The sequence below is a fragment of the Sarcophilus harrisii genome, chromosome X (genome assembly GCF_902635505.1).
Source record: "Sarcophilus harrisii chromosome X, mSarHar1.11, whole genome shotgun sequence".
In the NCBI taxonomy this organism is placed as follows: domain Eukaryota; kingdom Metazoa; phylum Chordata; class Mammalia; order Dasyuromorphia; family Dasyuridae; genus Sarcophilus; species Sarcophilus harrisii.
The window spans coordinates 82,437,699-82,455,104 of record NC_045432.1 but is presented as its reverse complement, the minus strand read 5'-3'; the positions used below and the strand labels follow the sequence as shown (position 1 = coordinate 82,455,104).

The window sequence follows — 17,406 nt, the reverse complement described above, 5'->3', positions numbered from 1 at the left end:
CCTCCCCGGGGCCGGGGCCACCGGGGTTCACCGCCTCGCCCCTCCCACCCACCCCCAGGCTCCTTTGCCTCGAGATCCGCCGAGTCCCCGAGAGGGCCATTCGGCGCGGCCGGGGCCGGGAGCCGGGTCGGCGGAAGGATTTTCAGTTACTCAGAACGGAACGGACCGACCCAAGATGGCGGCGACGACGGCGGCGGCGTCAGCAGCGTCGTCGGCGACGGCGGCGGGGGCAGCGGCAGTAGTGGTCGGGACCAGGGGCGGTGCGGCGACAACGGCGGCGGCGGCGGTGGCATCCCTGGGGCGCTCCGGGTAGCGCGCACGCACACACGTACGCGCGCGCGCCGGGCTTCGTCCTGGTCCGCGTCTGCATTGGCGGCGGCGGCGTCGGCGTCCGCGTCCTCCCCCGCGTCCGCCATGGAGGCCGGGCCCGAGGACTTCGTGCCCCCTCCCGAGTGCCCCGTTTTCGAGCCGAGCTGGGCCGAGTTTCGAGACCCTCTGGGCTACATTGCCAAGATCCGGCCCATCGCCGAGAAGTCGGGCATCTGCAAGATCCGGCCGCCGCCGGTGAGAGGGGAGGCGGGTCCGGGCCGGCCGGCGGGCGGGCGGGTGCCGGGCCTGGGCCGGGGAGGGGGGGCAAGGCAGGCCGGCGCATTCGCTCACTAGGCCTCGACTTCGGGCCTCGAACCTAGGCCTAGGCCGGGACCGGGGCCGAAGCCCGAGGCCCTGGGAGTGTGCGCGTGCGCGCGCGTTGCCCCTCCTCGGGCCAGGCCGGGCCGGGTGCGCGCACCCCCGGAGCCGGCGCTTGCGCGTGCGCCCCCGGAACCGGCTTGTGGAGGGGGGAGAAGGGGGGGGAAATCTCCTGAGTCCCGGTCCAGGAAGAGAGGTCGAGGCAGCGCCCTTCCCCGCTTGCCTTCTCCTCTCGCCTGTCTTTCTTTCTTCCCTGGGTGCCGAAGGAGTTAGGACCCGACCTTGCGTCATGCTAGAAAGGCAGCTGGAGCCGGGGGGCGGGCCTGGGGAACTCTGTCCACCCTTTTCCACCTGCCGGGGCTGGGCCAGTAAGCCCCTGTGAGGAGAGAGCGTCCTTCCCCTCCCTTCCCTCTGCCGCCCAAAGGCCTGGTTTGGTTTGACTGTCGTTCCCCCCCCTCCCCAGGCCGGGTTTGGTTCGACTTTCTGTCGTCGTCGTCGTCGTCGTCCCCTCCCCAGGCCTAGTTTGGTTTGTTTGACTTCTTAGTCTACTCCCTCCACAAAGCCGAGCTCGGTCAGACTTTGTGTCGTTTCCTCTCCCTCTTCATGCGCGCGCCCCCCCCCCAGCTAGACATGGCGGCCCTTCCTTCCTCTCCCGGACACTTCCGTGGGCCATTAGGAAGAAGGGTGAGGTTCTGTACCTGCCCGGCTGCACAGCGCAACCCCAGGCATTTGGCCCTCCTCTCTCCAAACACTAAATCTGCTCCAAGCTTTGCTTGTCCAGGCCCTGCACCAGGCTACCTTGTGGCAGGGCCTTTTCTGACCCCCAAAGGGAGAGGGAGCCACTGAAAACCGGAGGTTCTCGGTTTGTTTGCACCGAGGCCCCAGCTTCAGAGAACTAGGCCTCAGTCTTTTCCCAACTCGCCATGTGTGGCAGAGCAGCCACTGCTGGGCCGGGTCCCTCTCTGCCCCAGAGCCCTTCCTCTCTGACATCTCTCCACTCTATCCCAGGCCTAACCTTAGGCAGCATGAAAGTCTGGGCTGGATCTGTTTCTCAGGTCTCTGCTGCTTTGCCGTTTCAAGCTCCTCTCCAGTAATTGTTTGGTGGTGCTGCTGAGGGGAATAAGCACATGGGCCCTTGATCCCTGGCCAGGAGTGTCCTAGGCATAGCAGGCCTCATATTTGGCCCTGTTCCTAGTTGGATAAGTCCAGACTCGGGTGTGCCAGAAGGTGGGTTCTTCAAGTGGGGAGAGGAGGTACCTGTTACTCATCCTACTGGGGAAAGTGTTCACCGGTTTTGAGGCAGTGGTAGCTGCTGAGCATGGGCACCAAATGCTGAACTACAAGCTCCCACACTTGCAGAGGGGGCAGGGACCACGAGCCAGTGTTTTCTCAGCTGGTCCAGAAGATCAAGCTTTTAGATCTCTGATCTAAAGCCATGATCTTCTGATCTTGGCAAATGGCACGTGAGGTCTCCCCAATCATTCTCTGTAAAATGAACAGGATGGGGGCCAAGGTCCTTAGTCCTGGGATCTCAGAAGCACCCCAGAGTGTGCTCTTGTATGTCTGGCTGGTCCCCGGTTTTAAGAAGGACACATAGTGCAGAAAGGAGTGAGCCAGCCTCAGAAGCAAAAAGGCCCCCACATTCAAGTCTCACCTCTAGCATTGCCTGTGCAGTCATTGCACCAGATGGCGTCTCCGGCACTTTCGGAGCGTCTGTTTTGGTTGGAATTTACAGAAGGGGCCTCCCGTCTGCTGAGGGGGAGTGGGAACAAAGTGATTGGGAGTGGGCCCAGGCCCTCCTCCTGCCCCCTCTTCCTAAAGGCCCTTTCTTGTCTATTATTCCTCCCTGCACTCACCCTTGGAGTGGACAGAGGCCCTCCCCCTCAACATGCACTCAGAGTCCTTAGGTAGTTTCTTCAGCATGGGCTGAAGCCTGAGCTGGTTATTTCCCAGAGCTGTCCCATGGTGAGCCATCCCCAACTAACCCTGCCCTTGTTCTCCTCCAGGACTGGCAGCCTCCCTTTGCTGTGGAAGTGGACAATTTCAGGTTCACCCCCCGGATCCAGAGGCTGAATGAATTGGAGGTAAAAGGGAGGGGGCGGGAACTGGGGGGGGGGGCAGGGCAGAGACTGCCCAAAATGCCCAGGTGGGCCTGATGAGAAGAGGCTGCTTCACGTGCCATCTCAGGCCCACCTGTTGGGGGAAGGAGGCGGCGGCAGCAGCTGTGTGGGCCTAACTCTAATCCGCAAGGCTTCTGGCAAGGGCACCAGGTTTGGGGGGGAGAGGGAGGGGGAGAAGCTGGCTCGTTTGTGTGGAGGTCATCTCAGAAAACCCAGGATTCAAGGAGACAACCCCAAGTGAGCCTCATGGGATCACGGATATTCAGCCCTCCCTTAGCCTGAGAAGATGAAGTAACTCAGAGAGCGAGCCAACAGTTGGGGCCCTCCTGAGTCCCCAGTCCAGGTTCCCCAGACTATCTGGAATACCCTTCCTCTTTCTAATGGGGAATACCAAGACACCTAAGGTGCTTTTCCAGGTTTCACTCTTTAGGGCACTGAGGAAGGAGCTTCCATCGTACCTCAGAACCTTCCCTAGGTGCCTCAGTCTGACAAAGCTGTGCAGCTGTCCCCCTGCTCTCCCTGGCTGCCTCAGAGATATCTCAGGAGGGGAGAAGGGAGAACAGTCCCCTCACTGGAAACAACCAGGAACCCGTTTGTGGGCCTGAAACACAAAGAAAGAGGCAGCCCTATTGCCTTTCCCCAGCTTAGGTGGTCCTTAGTTTCTCCCTCTGACAATTAGGGAAAGGAGAGTCACTTCCTTGGTCTCCTAAGGCTGGAGTGAGGGTTGGGGAGAAGCTCCTTCTGTTCCTTAGCCAAGCCTAAGGCCTTTGAGGCCTGAATCAGGGGTCCCCAGGAGCCTGCCATGTTCCCCAGCTCACTTTGTTATTTCTGAGGGTTGGGGACAGGGCAGCATTTCAGGAGAAAACAGTGAACTCTAGAGAGTGGCTTCATCTTTGGACCTCGTTTCTTCCCCCCCGCCCCCCGTAGGGCCAGTTTCCTTAGTTTTCCTGAGACCCAAGTAAGTCCGTGTGATAGCATGTGGAGCTGTGAGCCTAGGGTCAGGAGGCCCTGAATTCAAATGCACTGTGGCCTTCTGAGCTGTGTGATACTGGGCCTTCAGCTTCCTCTTGGGTAAAACAGAGATGACCACTTACTTCCCAGGACTATTGGGAGGGTCACGGTGCCTGAAATATAGCACCACATATCATCCTCACTGCCGGCAGCGTAACTGCTTTAAGAAGGGAGGATTGGCCGCCAGCCAGCCAGGAGGGGAGACTGGGCAGCCCCACCACCTCCCTTGCAGTGGCTTCGCCCCCAGGATTCTCTGATTAGTGACTGCCTAGGAGGAGGCCGCATTGTCAGGAAAATTAGGGTTGGTGGCCAGAAGGCACTGCCCGTGCCCCCTGAAGGTCAGGACAGGTGTGTCACATGTGACTAACTCCCTTCCAGGCCCAGACCAGGGTGAAGCTCAATTACTTGGACCAGATTGCCAAGTTCTGGGAGATCCAGGGTTCTTCCCTGAAGATCCCAAATGTGGAGCGGCGCATCTTGGACCTCTATAGCCTCAGCAAAGTAGGCCCCATTCCTTCTCATGGACCTCTAGGCCCAAGGGGCTGTGGGTGTGTGGAAGGCAAGTGGGGAAGGGAATTTAGTCTCTCTGGGTGCCTGTAACTTCTCTCTTTTTGAACTTTTCCAGATTGTGGTTGAGGAGGGAGGCTATGAAGCCATCAGCAAAGACCGCCGGTGGGCCCGTGTGGCTCAGCGCCTCAACTACCCAGCAGGCAAGAACATTGGTTCCTTGCTGCGCTCTCACTATGAACGTATCGTTTACCCCTATGAGATGTACCAGTCTGGAGCTAATCTGGTGGTAAGGGAGAAGAAGGGGGGAAGGAAAGAGGCTGGAGCTGGGCTGGGCTCTTAAATGGTGGACTAGTGGGGAAATCACCACAGCTGGGTACAGAGATTGCCCTCCCGGAACTGGTTTGGCAAGCTTGACACCCAGGCCCGGCCTCCCTCCTCCATTGTTGCCTGCTTGCACTGGGGCTCCCTGCTGGCTAAAATGCCTTGAAGTCAGCACTGTTATCCGGGCCTGGGACCGAGGTGATTGTGTGGGCTGGGCTCTCTGCACCATATGTATTGGGGGTACTCTGTCAAGGGAAGAAACTAGAAGGGAGGGCCCGGGAGGAGAGGTGGCTCCCCAGCCACAGCTCAGATGAGGGGTGTGCTGCTGGCAGTTGCTGATGTTGAGATCTGACCCTCCTCTCCCCATTCCCTCCTGGTCTGCCCACCCCCCCCCCCCCCAGCAGTGTAACACACGTCCATTTGATAGTGAAGAGAAAGACAAGGAATACAAGCCCCACAGCATCCCCCTGCGGCAGTCGGTGCAGCCCTCCAAGTTCAACAGCTACGGGCGGCGAGCTAAGAGGCTGCAGCCTGATGTGAGTGCCATCCCTGCTGCCCCCACCCCTGCTCCCTCCTCCAGCCCCATGGGGGCTGCTATCTTGCCCCAAGGGCAGCTCCCCCAGGTATTGGCTCAAGATCTGCTGGTTGTCCTTTACCCCTCCCCGCCTCTCACGTGCACACCTCTCCCTGCTTTTCCTTCATCCCACTCTCTTAGCCGGAACCTACTGAAGAGGACATTGAGAAGAACCCAGAGCTGAAGAAGCTTCAGATCTATGGCGCCGGCCCCAAGATGATGGGCCTGGGCCTCATGGCCAAGGATAAGAGTCTTCGGAAGAAGGGTGAGAGGTGGCTTGTGGGCACCCATGGGGCTCCGGGAGCCTGCTGCTCCCAAGGCCTGCTGACTCACTGTCCTCCCCAGATAAGGAAGGCCCTGAGTGCCCTCCCACAGTGGTGGTAAAGGAGGAGGTGAGCACCGAGCCAAAGCTGGAGCCCGCCTCCCCGAAAGCCTTTGCAGATGGCAAAGAGGAGTTGAGCCACAGCCCTGAACCCTGCACCAAAATGACCATGCGACTGAGGAGGAGTCACAGCAACGCCCAGTTTGTAAGGAATAAGGAAAACTTCCTCCTCCCTAGCCCTTGCGTCAGGGGAAGGATTGGAGTTTAGAGGGAAGGGGAGTGAGCCCGGCAGGGCAGGGGCCCAGGTTCTGGGGGTGGCAGCTCCTTTCATCTGGCCAAACCCAGCCGGGCACCTTGGGAGCTTGCTCTCTCCATCCTGGCAGATCTCGTATCTACTGAGAGGGGCCAGACCTGTTGAGTGGAAGGGGGCACGAGGCCAGGGCTTGGGTCCTGGTATGGGCTCAGGAGAGGCAGAATGGTCTGTAGGGGGGTAAGGTGAGATCGCTAGCCATGCCCTCAGAGTGAGGGAATTGTGGGCCTTGGTGGGCAGGTGGGGCCAGGCCAGGTGGTATGATGACATGCACCCCCCACAACCCCCCATTGTGGCCAGGTCGAGTCCTACGTGTGCCGGATGTGTAGCCGAGGGGACGAGGATGACAAGCTGCTGCTGTGCGATGGCTGTGATGACAATTACCACATCTTTTGCCTCCTGCCACCTCTTCCTGAGATCCCCAAGGGCATCTGGCGCTGCCCCAAGTGTGTCATGGCGGTAAGGCGCTTGCTACAGGAGGCAGGAGGTTGGGAGGCCACACTAGCGTCTGGCGGCCCAGTCGCCCAGCCTTGCAGCCCATGGCCTTGCCTTGCTTTACAGGAATGTAAACGCCCTCCAGAGGCTTTCGGCTTTGAGCAGGCCACACGAGAATACACGCTGCAAAGCTTCGGGGAGATGGCCGACTCCTTCAAGGCCGACTACTTCAATCCCATGGGTTGTGCCTCGGCCCAGGCGGGAACGGCAGGGCTAAGGCCAAGCACCAGGTGGGCCGAGACCAGGGCTTTTCTCCCTTGTGCCCCCAGATGGTGCCCACTGAGTTAGTGGAGAAGGAGTTCTGGCGCCTTGTGAACAGCATTGAGGAAGATGTGACTGTAGAATATGGGGCTGATATCCACTCCAAGGAGTTTGGCAGCGGCTTCCCCATCAGTGATAGCACGAGACATCTGTCTCCTGAGGAGGAGGTCTGGGCTGGGCTTCCCCTGCAAAGGGGTTACTTCCCTGCTGGGTCCTGGGTCCAGTTGGCCTTTGCCCTCTCCCAGCTTGGGGGGGCATTTACTTCCAAGTGTTTATTGGTGCTACCAGGCTGGGAGGTTGGTCTTTCTGGCTGGGATTACTCCATGGGAGTCGGGGAGTCCCCTGGGGTCACATACCCTGACCCGAGCCTGAAAACCCAGGGGTGGCACGCCATCTATGAGGCCAAATCACTTGGAGGTTGGAGGGTCGGGAAGGCAGGGAGGCCAGCCCGGAGGCCTACAGGGAACTTGGGCTATATCTGCCCTTCTCCAGGAGTACGCGGCCAGTGGTTGGAACCTGAACGTCATGCCCGTTCTGGAGCAGTCGGTCCTGTGCCACATCAATGCTGACATCTCTGGCATGAAGGTGCCCTGGCTCTACGTAGGCATGGTTTTCTCAGCCTTCTGTTGGCACATTGAAGACCATTGGAGCTACTCCATTAACTACCTCCACTGGTGAAGGAGGGAGAGGATTTTTTTCTGTTTTGTCTTCTTTCGGCCCCCGGTTCCTTCTTTTGTTCCTTTTTTCTGTGCCCCATCTTCCCCGTCCTTTCATTTCCCCAGTTTTCCCATTGTTTGCCTCCCTCAGTCCGCCCCACGATTTTCGCTTTCTTCTGCCTTCTCCTCCATCTTTTCGTCTCCCGCCTGTTTGTTTGTTCCCTTCTCTTTCCGCCCCTTTTTCTCCCCCACGGTTTTCCCAGCTTTCCTCTTGTCTGTTCCCCCATCTGTCCTTTTATGTCCTCCCTCCATCTGTCCCCATCTGTCCATCTGTGTATCTCTCCATCTGTGTGTCCTCCCACCTGTCTGTGTCCCATGTCTGTCCTCTTGTCTATGTCACCCCCATATGTCCTCCCTCTATCTGTCTGTGTGTCCCTGAGTGTGTGCCTTGTCCTTAACTGCCTTGTACCCTGTGGGCAGGGGAGAACCTAAGACTTTAAAGGTTCCCGGGCCCTTCGGGCCACACCTGGAGGAGGTAAAAAAGCTCACGCCAGACTTTACACCACCACCTCCCCCTTTCACGCCAGAACCCCAAACCCATGGCCCACGGTTGCCGGCAGGTTCACCCTACGGGCCCCCTCCTTCCTCCCCCTTTCTAAAACTTATGGACACATATATTTTCTCTTTGCCAAGTCCTCTTCCCCCCAATCTCCATCCAGAATCAGTGCTTTTTTTTTTCCTCCTAAACCCTTTTCTTTAACCCGCTACCTCTGCCACTTCCCAGGAGCAGTCTTCCCCTTTCTCCATGGCCTCTCTCCCTTGAGCATCTTGGAATAGCCTTTGTAGGTAACCCCTCTGCCATCCCTTTCTGAACCCAAGAAAACCGCCTCTGTAATCCCTTTTTCACCTGGATCTTAACCCAGATTCCAGCCCGTCCCCTCTGTGGTCATTTTGGCCTGCTCGGTCCTCCTACTCTGGGGACCAAGAAGGCAGTTCTGTGGGTCTGGGGCCATCCCATCCAATCTGACCCATCCCCTTGCCCTCAGGTTGTCCGCACCAACCAGTGCGCGGGAGAATTCGTCATCACCTTTCCCCGAGCCTACCATAGCGGCTTTAACCAGGGCTACAACTTTGCCGAGGCCGTCAACTTCTGCACCGCTGACTGGGTAAGCTGGGGCCTGGGCTGCTTGGGGGTGGGCACCGGGCCGGGGGACTCACCCCCGCCTTCTGCAGCCCGCCCATGTTAGAGCACTACGGGCGTCCGCCGCCTTCCCACAAGAGCTATTTTGGAAGATGGGTGCCCGAGAAGCTGGATTTGAATTTGGCTGGGAGCATAAGGAAATTTTTATGGTACAGGAAAACGGGCGCCAAAGAAAGGCCTTGCTTGAAAGGTGATGTCTAGGGGGGCGGGGGGCGTTGTAGGGGTTCTCTAAAGCCTGGGGCCTGAGGACACCTGGAGAATTCCTGGGAGTTGGGGGTAAACTTGGCGGGTGTGCTGGAGGCAGCTGCATGCTGAGTGCCAGGAGAAGGAAGGAGGGGCCCCGGGCCCCAGTGGGATTCCATTCCCTCAATCCCTAGAGAAGGCCTGGCACAGAGCCATGCCGTGGGTTGGTGGTGGCGGAGCTCAGTTCCAAGGCTGGCATGGAGGAGGGAGAGGAGGAGTGGCAGGGAATCAAAGTTTGTAGGGTTTGGGGTGGGCTGCTTGGGGACAAAGGCCCCCCGATCAGGGGTTGGGCGGGATCAGCTCAGAGGAGGGAGGGGAGGGAGCCCTGTGGGCTGCAAGCCCAGAACCCAACTGCAGAGAAGGGAGACGCCAGGTCTTTCTCCCCAGGGCCCTTCCCCAGTTCGGGTGGAGATGGTGGGGAAAGAGCAGACCCCACCGGGGCGACCCAATGCCAGCAGCAGGAGGTGAGGGGTTTGTCCAGACCTTGAAATTTTGGTTTCCTCTGGGGTACCCACCCACCAGAGCCCTTAAGGAAATGGGGAGGAAGATTAGCGGGAGGGCCAAAGGGACCAATTCCTGAAACTGCAGTCAGGCTCCTCATTTTACAAATGGGAATGAAGTGACTCCAGCCTGACTGCTTCATGGGGGGAGTTGGCAACCCCCCCGGCCAGCCGGCCCTTCCCTTTGCCCCCTGTCCCTTTCAAGAACACTGCCATCATTTACCATGCCAGCTTTCAACTTGGCTCCTGTGGCCAATCTTTCCACCGACTCATCTGCTCCTTTGCCCCCACTCCCCCCGTGGCACAGAATATTGCCCTCCCCGGGGGAGGGCTTGGAGTTCTCCATCGTCAGCAGCAGTCATTGGTCCGTGAGCCTTGGTGAACACAGCAGCACGAGGGTCCTTCGACGGCAGGCCTTTGGGCCCTCCCGGAAGGGCACAGCAGCTCCTTTCCTCCTCCTGGCGTCGCTCAGAATGCAGATGGCGAGGTTGATGGGATACTCCTCCACTAAGCAGAATGTGCTCGCCTTTGGTCGAGCATCTTTGGGGCCCAGCGGTGGTTGGTGCTACCTGTGCCTGAGGGCACATCTTTGCTGGGCCAGGCTAGGCCCCGGCTCCAGAGCCCTGGAGAGCTGCAGGGCATGGTGGGCCCCAGGGTGCTGGCAAGCAGATTCGGTGGGCCTCTACAGCCAGACCTCCCAGAGCTCTGATCCCCACTTGTAGCCTTAGTTTGGCAGGCTGCTGGCATGTCCTCTTGGGTCCTGAGATGTCCTGGAGGTGGGCCTCGAGCAGCTTCCCCCTGTGTGTGAGTGCTAGGACTGGGTGGCTATAACCCTTCCCTACGCGTGCACAGGGCATCACGGAGGCGGAGCGTGAGGCCTTTGAGCTGCTCCCCGATGACGAGCGCCAGTGCGCCAAGTGCAAGACCACCTGCTTCCTGTCTGCATTAGCCTGTTATGACTGTCCCGATGGGCTGGTCTGCCTCTCCCACATCGATGATCTCTGCAGGTGTCCCACCAGCAAGCAATATCTAAGGTGAGCAGGTGCCAGCCATGGAAGCACAGGACGACCTGACCGGGAGGCCTTGGGCACAGAACACTTGCCCTCTGCCTGCCTCAGTTTCCCCAGTGGTAACCTGCCTCACGGAGTTGTGAGGATTCGAGGAAATTAACCAGAGAGGCCTTGACAGACCTCGAAGGGCTGCGGGCACGTGTGCCTGCTGAGCTCAGGGCTGGAATGACGCAGGCCTTGGGCAGAAGGGAGGACCCTGGGGAAGGAGGAGGGGATTCCCAGCAACGGAGCGAGGGCAGGGTGCCAGCTGTGGCCACGCGCTTCCCCTCAGGTACCGCTACACGCTGGATGAGTTGCCCGCCATGCTGCACAAGCTGAAGGTGCGAGCCGAGTCCTTCGATACCTGGGCTAGCCACGTGCGAACAGCCCTGGAGGTGGAGGATGGGCGGAAGCGCAGTAAGTGGGGGCAGGTGGGGGCAAGGGGGCATCTACAGGGAGCTGGAAGCTCAAAGGCTGGCGCTCTCCCCAGGCCTGGAGGAGCTCAGGGCTCTAGAGTCCGAGGCCCGGGAGCGCCGCTTCCCCCACAGTGAGCTCCTGCAGCGGCTGAAAGACTGCCTGCGCCAGGCCGAGGCCTGCATCTCTCGGACCCTGAGGCTGGTCAGCAGCCAGGAGCTAGGGGGTGTGGAGCCCAGTGGGGACCGCCGGGCTTCCAGGGTCACACCCCCCCAGTTGACCCTGGAGGAGCTCCGGGACTTCATTGAGGAGATGAGCAGCCTGCCTTGTGCCATGCACCAGATTGGGGAGGTCAAGGTGAGGAGGGAGGCCTCCTGGCTGGGCCTGAAGATTGGGTGGTGGGGGGAGGGGGGGTTGCCAGGCTGAGGAATCAGCCGCTTCCTTCTCCCCCCTCCCCAAACACAGGGCATCCTGGAGCAGGTCGAGGCTTTCCAGGCCCAGGCTCAGGCGGCCCTGGCCTCTCTGCCGGCCACCCTGAGCCACCTGCCAGGCCTGCTGGAACAGGTTCATCGCCTGGGCGTCGAGGTGCCTGAGGCTGAGCAGCTGAAGCTGCACGTGCAGCAGGCCCACTGGCTGGACGAGGTGAAGAGGGCCCTGGCGCCCCCGGCTCAGCGTGGCACCCTGGCAGTCATGCGGGGGCTACTGGCGTCAGGGGCCGATGTGGCACCCAGCCCTGCCGTGGACAAAGCCCGGGCCGAACTACAGGAGTTGCTTGCCATAGCAGAGCGCTGGGAGGAGAAGGCCCATCTCTGTCTGGAGGCCAGGTGCTCCCTTGCCCCTCTGCCTCCCTCTGTGCCACTCACCCCTGTTGAGTGCTGGGAGGAGGTGCCTGTCATTCCAGAAGCCCAGGCTCCCCATGGCACCCCCTGGCTTCTAGGCATTTTTGTTTCCAGCTCAGAGGCTTGCTGCCTCCGTGACTTGCCTTCTTCTTTCTCCACCAGGCAAAAGCACCCTCCTGCCACCCTGGAGGCCATTATCCGAGAGGCTGAAAATCTCCCTGTACAGCTGCCCAACATCCTGGCCCTGAAGGAGGCCCTGGGCAAGGCCCGGGCCTGGATCGCGGATGTGGATGAGATCCAGGTGAGCCAGGGTGCCTCCCAGCCCCTTGCTGCTTCCAGGATGCTTCCAGAGGAGGTGGGAAGGCGGGCGCTCTTTGGCCCTGGGGGCTGAGAGGACTGACGAGAAGTCTTTGTCTTTCAGAACGGTGATCACTACCCGTGTCTGGATGACCTGGAGGGCCTGGTGGCCGTGGGTCGGGACCTGCCTGTGGGCCTGGAGGAACTGAGGCAGCTGGAGCTTCAGGTGCTGACAGCCCACTCCTGGCGGGAGAAAGCTTCCAAGACTTTCCTCAAAAAGAACTCATGCTACACTCTGCTCGAGGTGAGGCTGGCCCCATTCTCTTGGCCTCTGGCCCACCAGCCTATGGGGCCTCACTTTGTCTTTGCCCTCACCCCTGTCCAGGTGCTGTGCCCGTGTGCGGATGCCGGCTCCGAGAGCATGAAGAGGGACCGGTGGAAGCGTGAGAAGGAGCTGGGCCTCTACAGATCAGACACCGAGCTCTTGGGGCTCTCTGCCCAGGACCTCAGAGACCCAGGCTCTGTGGTGAGGCGGGGGGTGGGGTGGGGTGGGGAGGGGAGGGGAGCAAGGCACTGCACCCAGCCTCTGGCTTATCCCAGGGCCACAGCCCCAGGAGAGAGGGCAAGGAGGAAGGGCGGGGGGCAAACGGGAGGCCGGCCTCGTTCTTCTGACACCGTCTGTGATTTTCTCTCCGGCCCAGATTCTGGCCTTCAAGGAGGGTGAGCAGAAAGAGAAGGAGGGCATCTTACATCTGCGCCGTGCCAACGCAGCCAAGCCCTGCCCGATGACCCTCAAACTCCCCGGGCCCCCTTCCCCTGAGGCCCCGTCCTGCGTGTGTGGGCAGGCACCAGTGGGTGAGGGAGCCCTGCAGTGTGACCTGTGCAGGGACTGGTTCCACGGCTGCTGTGTGTCAGCTCCGCGCCTAAGTGGCCTCCGGCCCCCAAGTCCCGCGCCCCCAGTGCCCCTGGCCTGGTGGGAGTGGGACACAAAGTTCCTCTGCCCACTCTGCATGCGCTCCCGCCGCCCTCGCCTGGAAACCATCTTGGCCCTCCTCGTGGCCCTCCAGAAGCTGCCCGTTCGCCTGCCTGAGGGGGAGGCCCTGCAGTGCCTGACCGAGAGGGCCATTGGCTGGCAGGGCAGGGCCCGGCGGGCCCTGGCGTCCAGGGACGTGTCAGCGCTGCTGGCTCGCCTGGCGGAGCTCCGGCAGCGGCTGCACAGGTCCCCGGCCGCCCCTCGCCCCCAACCCGGCGGCCCGGCCCCCCTCAGGGAGAGTAGAGGTGATGAGGGCAATGAGCTTCAGGTGAGCCCCCCTAGGGTAACCCCTGGGATGGGAGGGGGGTGTGGGAAAGGGCCTCGGTTGCCTCCCATTCCCTTCGTTCTGTGTTGGCCTCAGGTGACTTTGGAGAATGGTGATGGTGTGAAGAACCCAGAGAAAAGTGGTGCGGGGGCTGGTGCAGGTAGGAGCCTGAGGGCGGGGGTGGCTGGAGGGAGCACGGGGGAGAGCCGACCGGCGGCCTCACCCGTCCCTGCAGACCTGGAGCTGCTGTCCTCGCTGCTGCCCCGGCTGGAAGGCCCCGTGCTTGAGCTGCCCGAGGCAGCGCGTGCCCCCCTGGAGGAGCTGATGATGGAGGGTGACCTGCTGGAGGTGACCCTGGACGAGAACCACAGCATTTGGCAGCTGCTGCAGGCAGGCGCTCTCCGACCTGGCCCCCAAGCGCACGCTTGATCGAGGTGAGGGTCCAAAGGCTAGGGGGGCAAGGGTCTCCAGGGCTCGCCCAGGCTACTCAACACACCCCCTTCCCGCTTGTTCCCTCCTCAGCTGGAAAAGGCCGAGAGGCAAGGGCCTCGGGATCGCAGCGCGGCCTCCGTAGAAGGCGGCGGGCAGGAGGGGGAGCGTGCAGGGGGAGTGTGGGATGTGACTCAGGAGGAGCTGGAGCCAAAGAGGGCCCGGGGCCCCTGGACCACCGAGGCAGAGGAGATGCTGGAGGAGGAAGAGGAGGAGGAAGGGGAGGCCGAGGGCCCAGAGCCGGGACGAGGACCTTCCCCCGGCCGGGCACATGGGGTTCCAGCCCTCTCCTGAGCCAGAGCAGGCCTGAAGTGAGGCGGAGCCAGGGGCAGGGCTTCCACCTGCCCCTCTACCGGCGGCCCCCCGCCCGCCTCCCCCTGTCATTCAGAACAACAGCAGTTGTGACAGTTCGGAGCCGGACACGCGCCCAGTCCTGTGTCCCCACATCCCCAGCCGGTCCACCCCTGCCTCGGGAGGGGGAGCGAACGGGACACCACAGCTGGGGGCTGTCAGCCACGCCCACCTGAGGGTGGCCTTTAGGGGTCTTGGTCCTCTCTCCTCTCCCTGGAGGGGGCCTCCTACCAGCATTCATTCCCTTGGCCGGCCAGGCCCGTGGTCTGCCCACTCCCGTCTTCCTCTGGCCCTGGCCAGCACCATTCCAGGAGTGGGGGGGCAGAGGGGAGAAGGGCAGAGGGGCCACGGGGCTGGCTCGGGGCACGGGGCTTTTGCCCCCCAACCTCGCAGCTGGGCTTCCACTCGCCCCATGCTCCCTGCCCTTCTTCCCCTTCTCTCCACTCCCCACCGAGGGGCTAGGAGGAGAGAATGATGGTCAGCCACCTCTCGGGGTTTTCTTTTTGATGATTAAACTTGGGGGGGGTTTGGAAGAAAGCTTCTTTGGTGCTGCTCCCATAGGCCCCATCAGACTGCCCCCCGCCCCCATGGTCCCTCCCCTGCTGCCCCAGGATGGCGTCGGATGGGGGAAGGGGAAAAGCGCCGCCGCCGGGAGGAAGGAGCCAAGGAACTGCCCCCCCTCCTCCCCACCAAACAAAGCAAACCAACCAACAGGAAACACGTCTTTCCCGAAGTTGCCTCTTTTAATTTTATTTTATTATTTTCCTCTTGTTAGAAATAAAACTGTTAGCAATGGTTTTTGGAAGGCCGACTCTGCCCTGGCCATTGCTTCTCTGGCCGGGGGGTGGGGCTGGGAGTTGGGAATGGAAAAGCCGGAGGGTTCCCCCCCCCCCAGCAGACTTGGGCCTCAGCCCTGGCTCCGGCCTCTATCTTCCTTGTATCAGACGGGCTCGATTCTCAAGCCGCCCCTGAGCAAGGGGGAAGAGATTGTATTGGGGGGACCCCAGCCCCCCTTGCCCACGAACACCTGTGGGAGCCCCCATCTGACAACATCTGGAGCAGTAGGACCTCTCAGCTGGAATAAAGGGCCAGTTGTGAGGAGAGATGGCCCTGGAGGCAAGGAGTTGCCTGTGCTGATGCCGGTACCCTTGGACCAAATGGGGTGGAAAGGCAGCTGCCTGGCCTTCTTCCAGCCTTTGCCCCTCAAGCCCTTCCCACCCTTGACCAAGGTCACCAAAAGCAGCCAGGCCCACCTCAGAGGGTCAAGGCGGGTAGCACCAGCAAAGTACTCGTGAGGCCTTTCTCTTGTCTCCTGCCCCCCCCCATCTTGGACCAGGATGTGGCCGAATCAAGCAGGCCAGGGTGGTGAGGGAGAGAGCTCTGGGGTTCCAAGGGAGGGTCAGGCCGGGACCCAACCCCTGCACTGAAGATCGCTTTAGAGGGATGGAGGTGGACATCTGGCACTCCCACATCCGTGGAGTGCACTCATCTTCCCTTCCCAGACAGTGTGAATGTAGCCCTGAGGGGTGGGGGCAAGAGGACCCAAGCACCAGGGAAGTGGCGAGGGAAAGCTGGAAGGACCCAACCTGTCGCCCAGCCTCCCATCTCCCTGGTGCTTTCCTTAATGAAATCTCTTCTGCCCTTTTAGGCACAAGACTTAATGAGCCCACCTGTTCTGTTTGATGAACCAAGACTTTGATGATGGAAGCCGATTGGCTAAACTGAGCTGAGCTAGCTGCCTCTTCTTCCCAGCAATGGGAGACAGAAGCTGCACTTTACCGGGCTCTGTCACCAAATGTGTGCTGAGCACTAGGGCCACAGAGACAAAAGCCTGCCCCTCCCTTCCAAGGCATGCAGTCTGTTGCTGACAGATTTGCCAAGCAGGCTGTGGGCAGGGGTGAATAGGAAATCGGGTCCCAAGACAGGTGCTCAAAGAATGACACACAGTGGGCAAAACCTGGCAGGGACAGGGTGTGTTTTAGCTGGGACTCAGAGGAGGTCTGGGAGCTCAGTCATTACAGCAGGAGTATCCCTAGCCTGGGACCCAGAGAAAATGTCTGGGTTCCAGGTTCATTCACTGGGTAGAAGAGGACCTGTTTGGGGGGGGGGGGAGGAGGGAGGAGTGGGGAGAGCTGTGACAGGATCCTAATTAGGCTTTAGGGAAACCACTTCTGTGGCTGAATGGAGGCTGCAGTCAGGCAGAGCCCCTCCCTCCCCAGCAGGGTATCAATACTGGTGTGAGGGGGGGGGGGGGCCTACATCAGGGTGGGAACACCATCAGGGAAGGAGACAGGACAGGTAGATGTGAAAATCATCGCCATATCGGTGACAAACGAACGATGGGAGCTGGCAGGGTCACCAAGTAAAGGAGTATAGCAGGGGACGAGTAGAGGGCCCAGGCCAGAACCCAGGGGGATCTGGAGGGGTCTCCAGCAAAGGAGGCAGAGAGGGGAAAAGGAGAACCAGGAAAGTGTCCTGAAACCTAGAGAACAGAGTACTGGGGATAACAGTGACCCGCAGGATCCTGGCCCACAGAGGCCAGGGAGAAGGTACCCTTGGCCACATTGGAGAGAACGGTGGCAGCTGGGTGATGAAAATACAGGCTGGACTGTGAGGAAGTGGAAGGCTGGAAAGGGCAGAAGAGAGCTTGGTCTCTTTCCATTGAAGGCCAGCCACTGAACTAAGAGGAAACAGCAAAGCTGTACTAGGAGGGGGCTTTGACTTTCCCCTCCCAGAGTTCCAGAAAATTAACTGTAACCGAAAGAAGGAAGTTAGCAGATAAGTAGAATTTTAGAAGAGTTCAATGTGATAGATCGCTGGAAAAAAGCAAATGGGAACAGAAAGGAGCGTACTTGTTTTTTCCTCACCATTACCTGGCTCCTTCGCAAAAAAATTGGACCCCATATTTGGGCAGAAAAACCAGATAAATGCAGAAATATTCATTGCACCCTTTTCAAACCATAATGCAATTTAAAAAGACATTCAACAAAGGGCTGTGGAAGCCTAGCAGAGTCTTGAGTAATCTGAAAGAACGGATTGGTCAAAGAACAAACCGTAGAAAAGATTTCATTAGAAAGAATGACATCACAAAACTCGGGGGATGCCGTACTAAGGGGAAAATATACCACTAGTAAGGCCACAGAGGAGAGAAAGAGCAGGGCAGTTGGCATAAAACTTAAAAAATAAGAACAAATTAAAAATCCCCAACTGGAAGTCCAACCAAATTGGAAATCCCGAAAAATTGAAGGAGAGCTTAATAAAAGTAAGAAAAGCCCTGAAGTAATCAATAAAACTAGGAACTTTGGAGAGAGGGGGAGGGGGAGGAAGCAATAAAAAAGATAAACCATTAGTTAATTTAAAAAAGGAAAAGCAAGTTGCCAGTATCAAAAATGAAGAGAGTTTCCTATCTGTGACCATGGGCGAGTTACTGAACTCCAACTGCCTCAGCAAAAAACAAA

At 59.6% G+C, this 17,406-nt stretch overlaps 1 protein-coding gene across 1 annotated transcript; it reads left to right on the top strand.

The window, feature by feature from the left end:
• Positions 1-229: 229 nt before the first annotated feature.
• Positions 230-15,243, top strand: KDM5C (lysine demethylase 5C). Its single transcript, XM_031945103.1, has 28 exons — positions 230-564; positions 2,694-2,771; positions 4,197-4,319; positions 4,444-4,614; positions 5,051-5,185; positions 5,365-5,488; positions 5,569-5,750; positions 6,156-6,314; positions 6,417-6,536; positions 6,620-6,778; positions 7,104-7,285; positions 7,748-7,883; positions 8,191-8,509; positions 9,112-9,175; positions 9,417-9,769; positions 10,047-10,245; positions 10,553-10,677; positions 10,751-11,031; positions 11,140-11,498; positions 11,676-11,814; positions 11,935-12,114; positions 12,196-12,336; positions 12,512-13,111; positions 13,205-13,268; positions 13,344-13,531; positions 13,631-13,873; positions 13,986-14,126; positions 14,893-15,243. Exons 1-28 carry the CDS (start codon positions 415-417, stop codon positions 15,241-15,243), a joined length of 5,466 nt encoding a protein of 1,821 aa, XP_031800963.1. The 5' UTR covers positions 230-414.
• Positions 15,244-17,406: the final 2,163 nt, after the last annotated feature.

Coding starts and splice junctions, on each gene's coding strand:
- KDM5C (XM_031945103.1), top strand. CDS start 415: ATGGAGGCCGGGCCCGAGGACTTCGTGCCCCCTCCCGAGTGCCCCGTT. Junction 2,772..4,196: donor AGAGGCTGAATGAATTGGAG/GTAAAAGGGAGG, acceptor ACTCCCTTCCAG/GCCCAGACCAGGGTGAAGCT. Junction 6,315..6,416: donor GCCCCAAGTGTGTCATGGCG/GTAAGGCGCTTG, acceptor CTTGCTTTACAG/GAATGTAAACGCCCTCCAGA.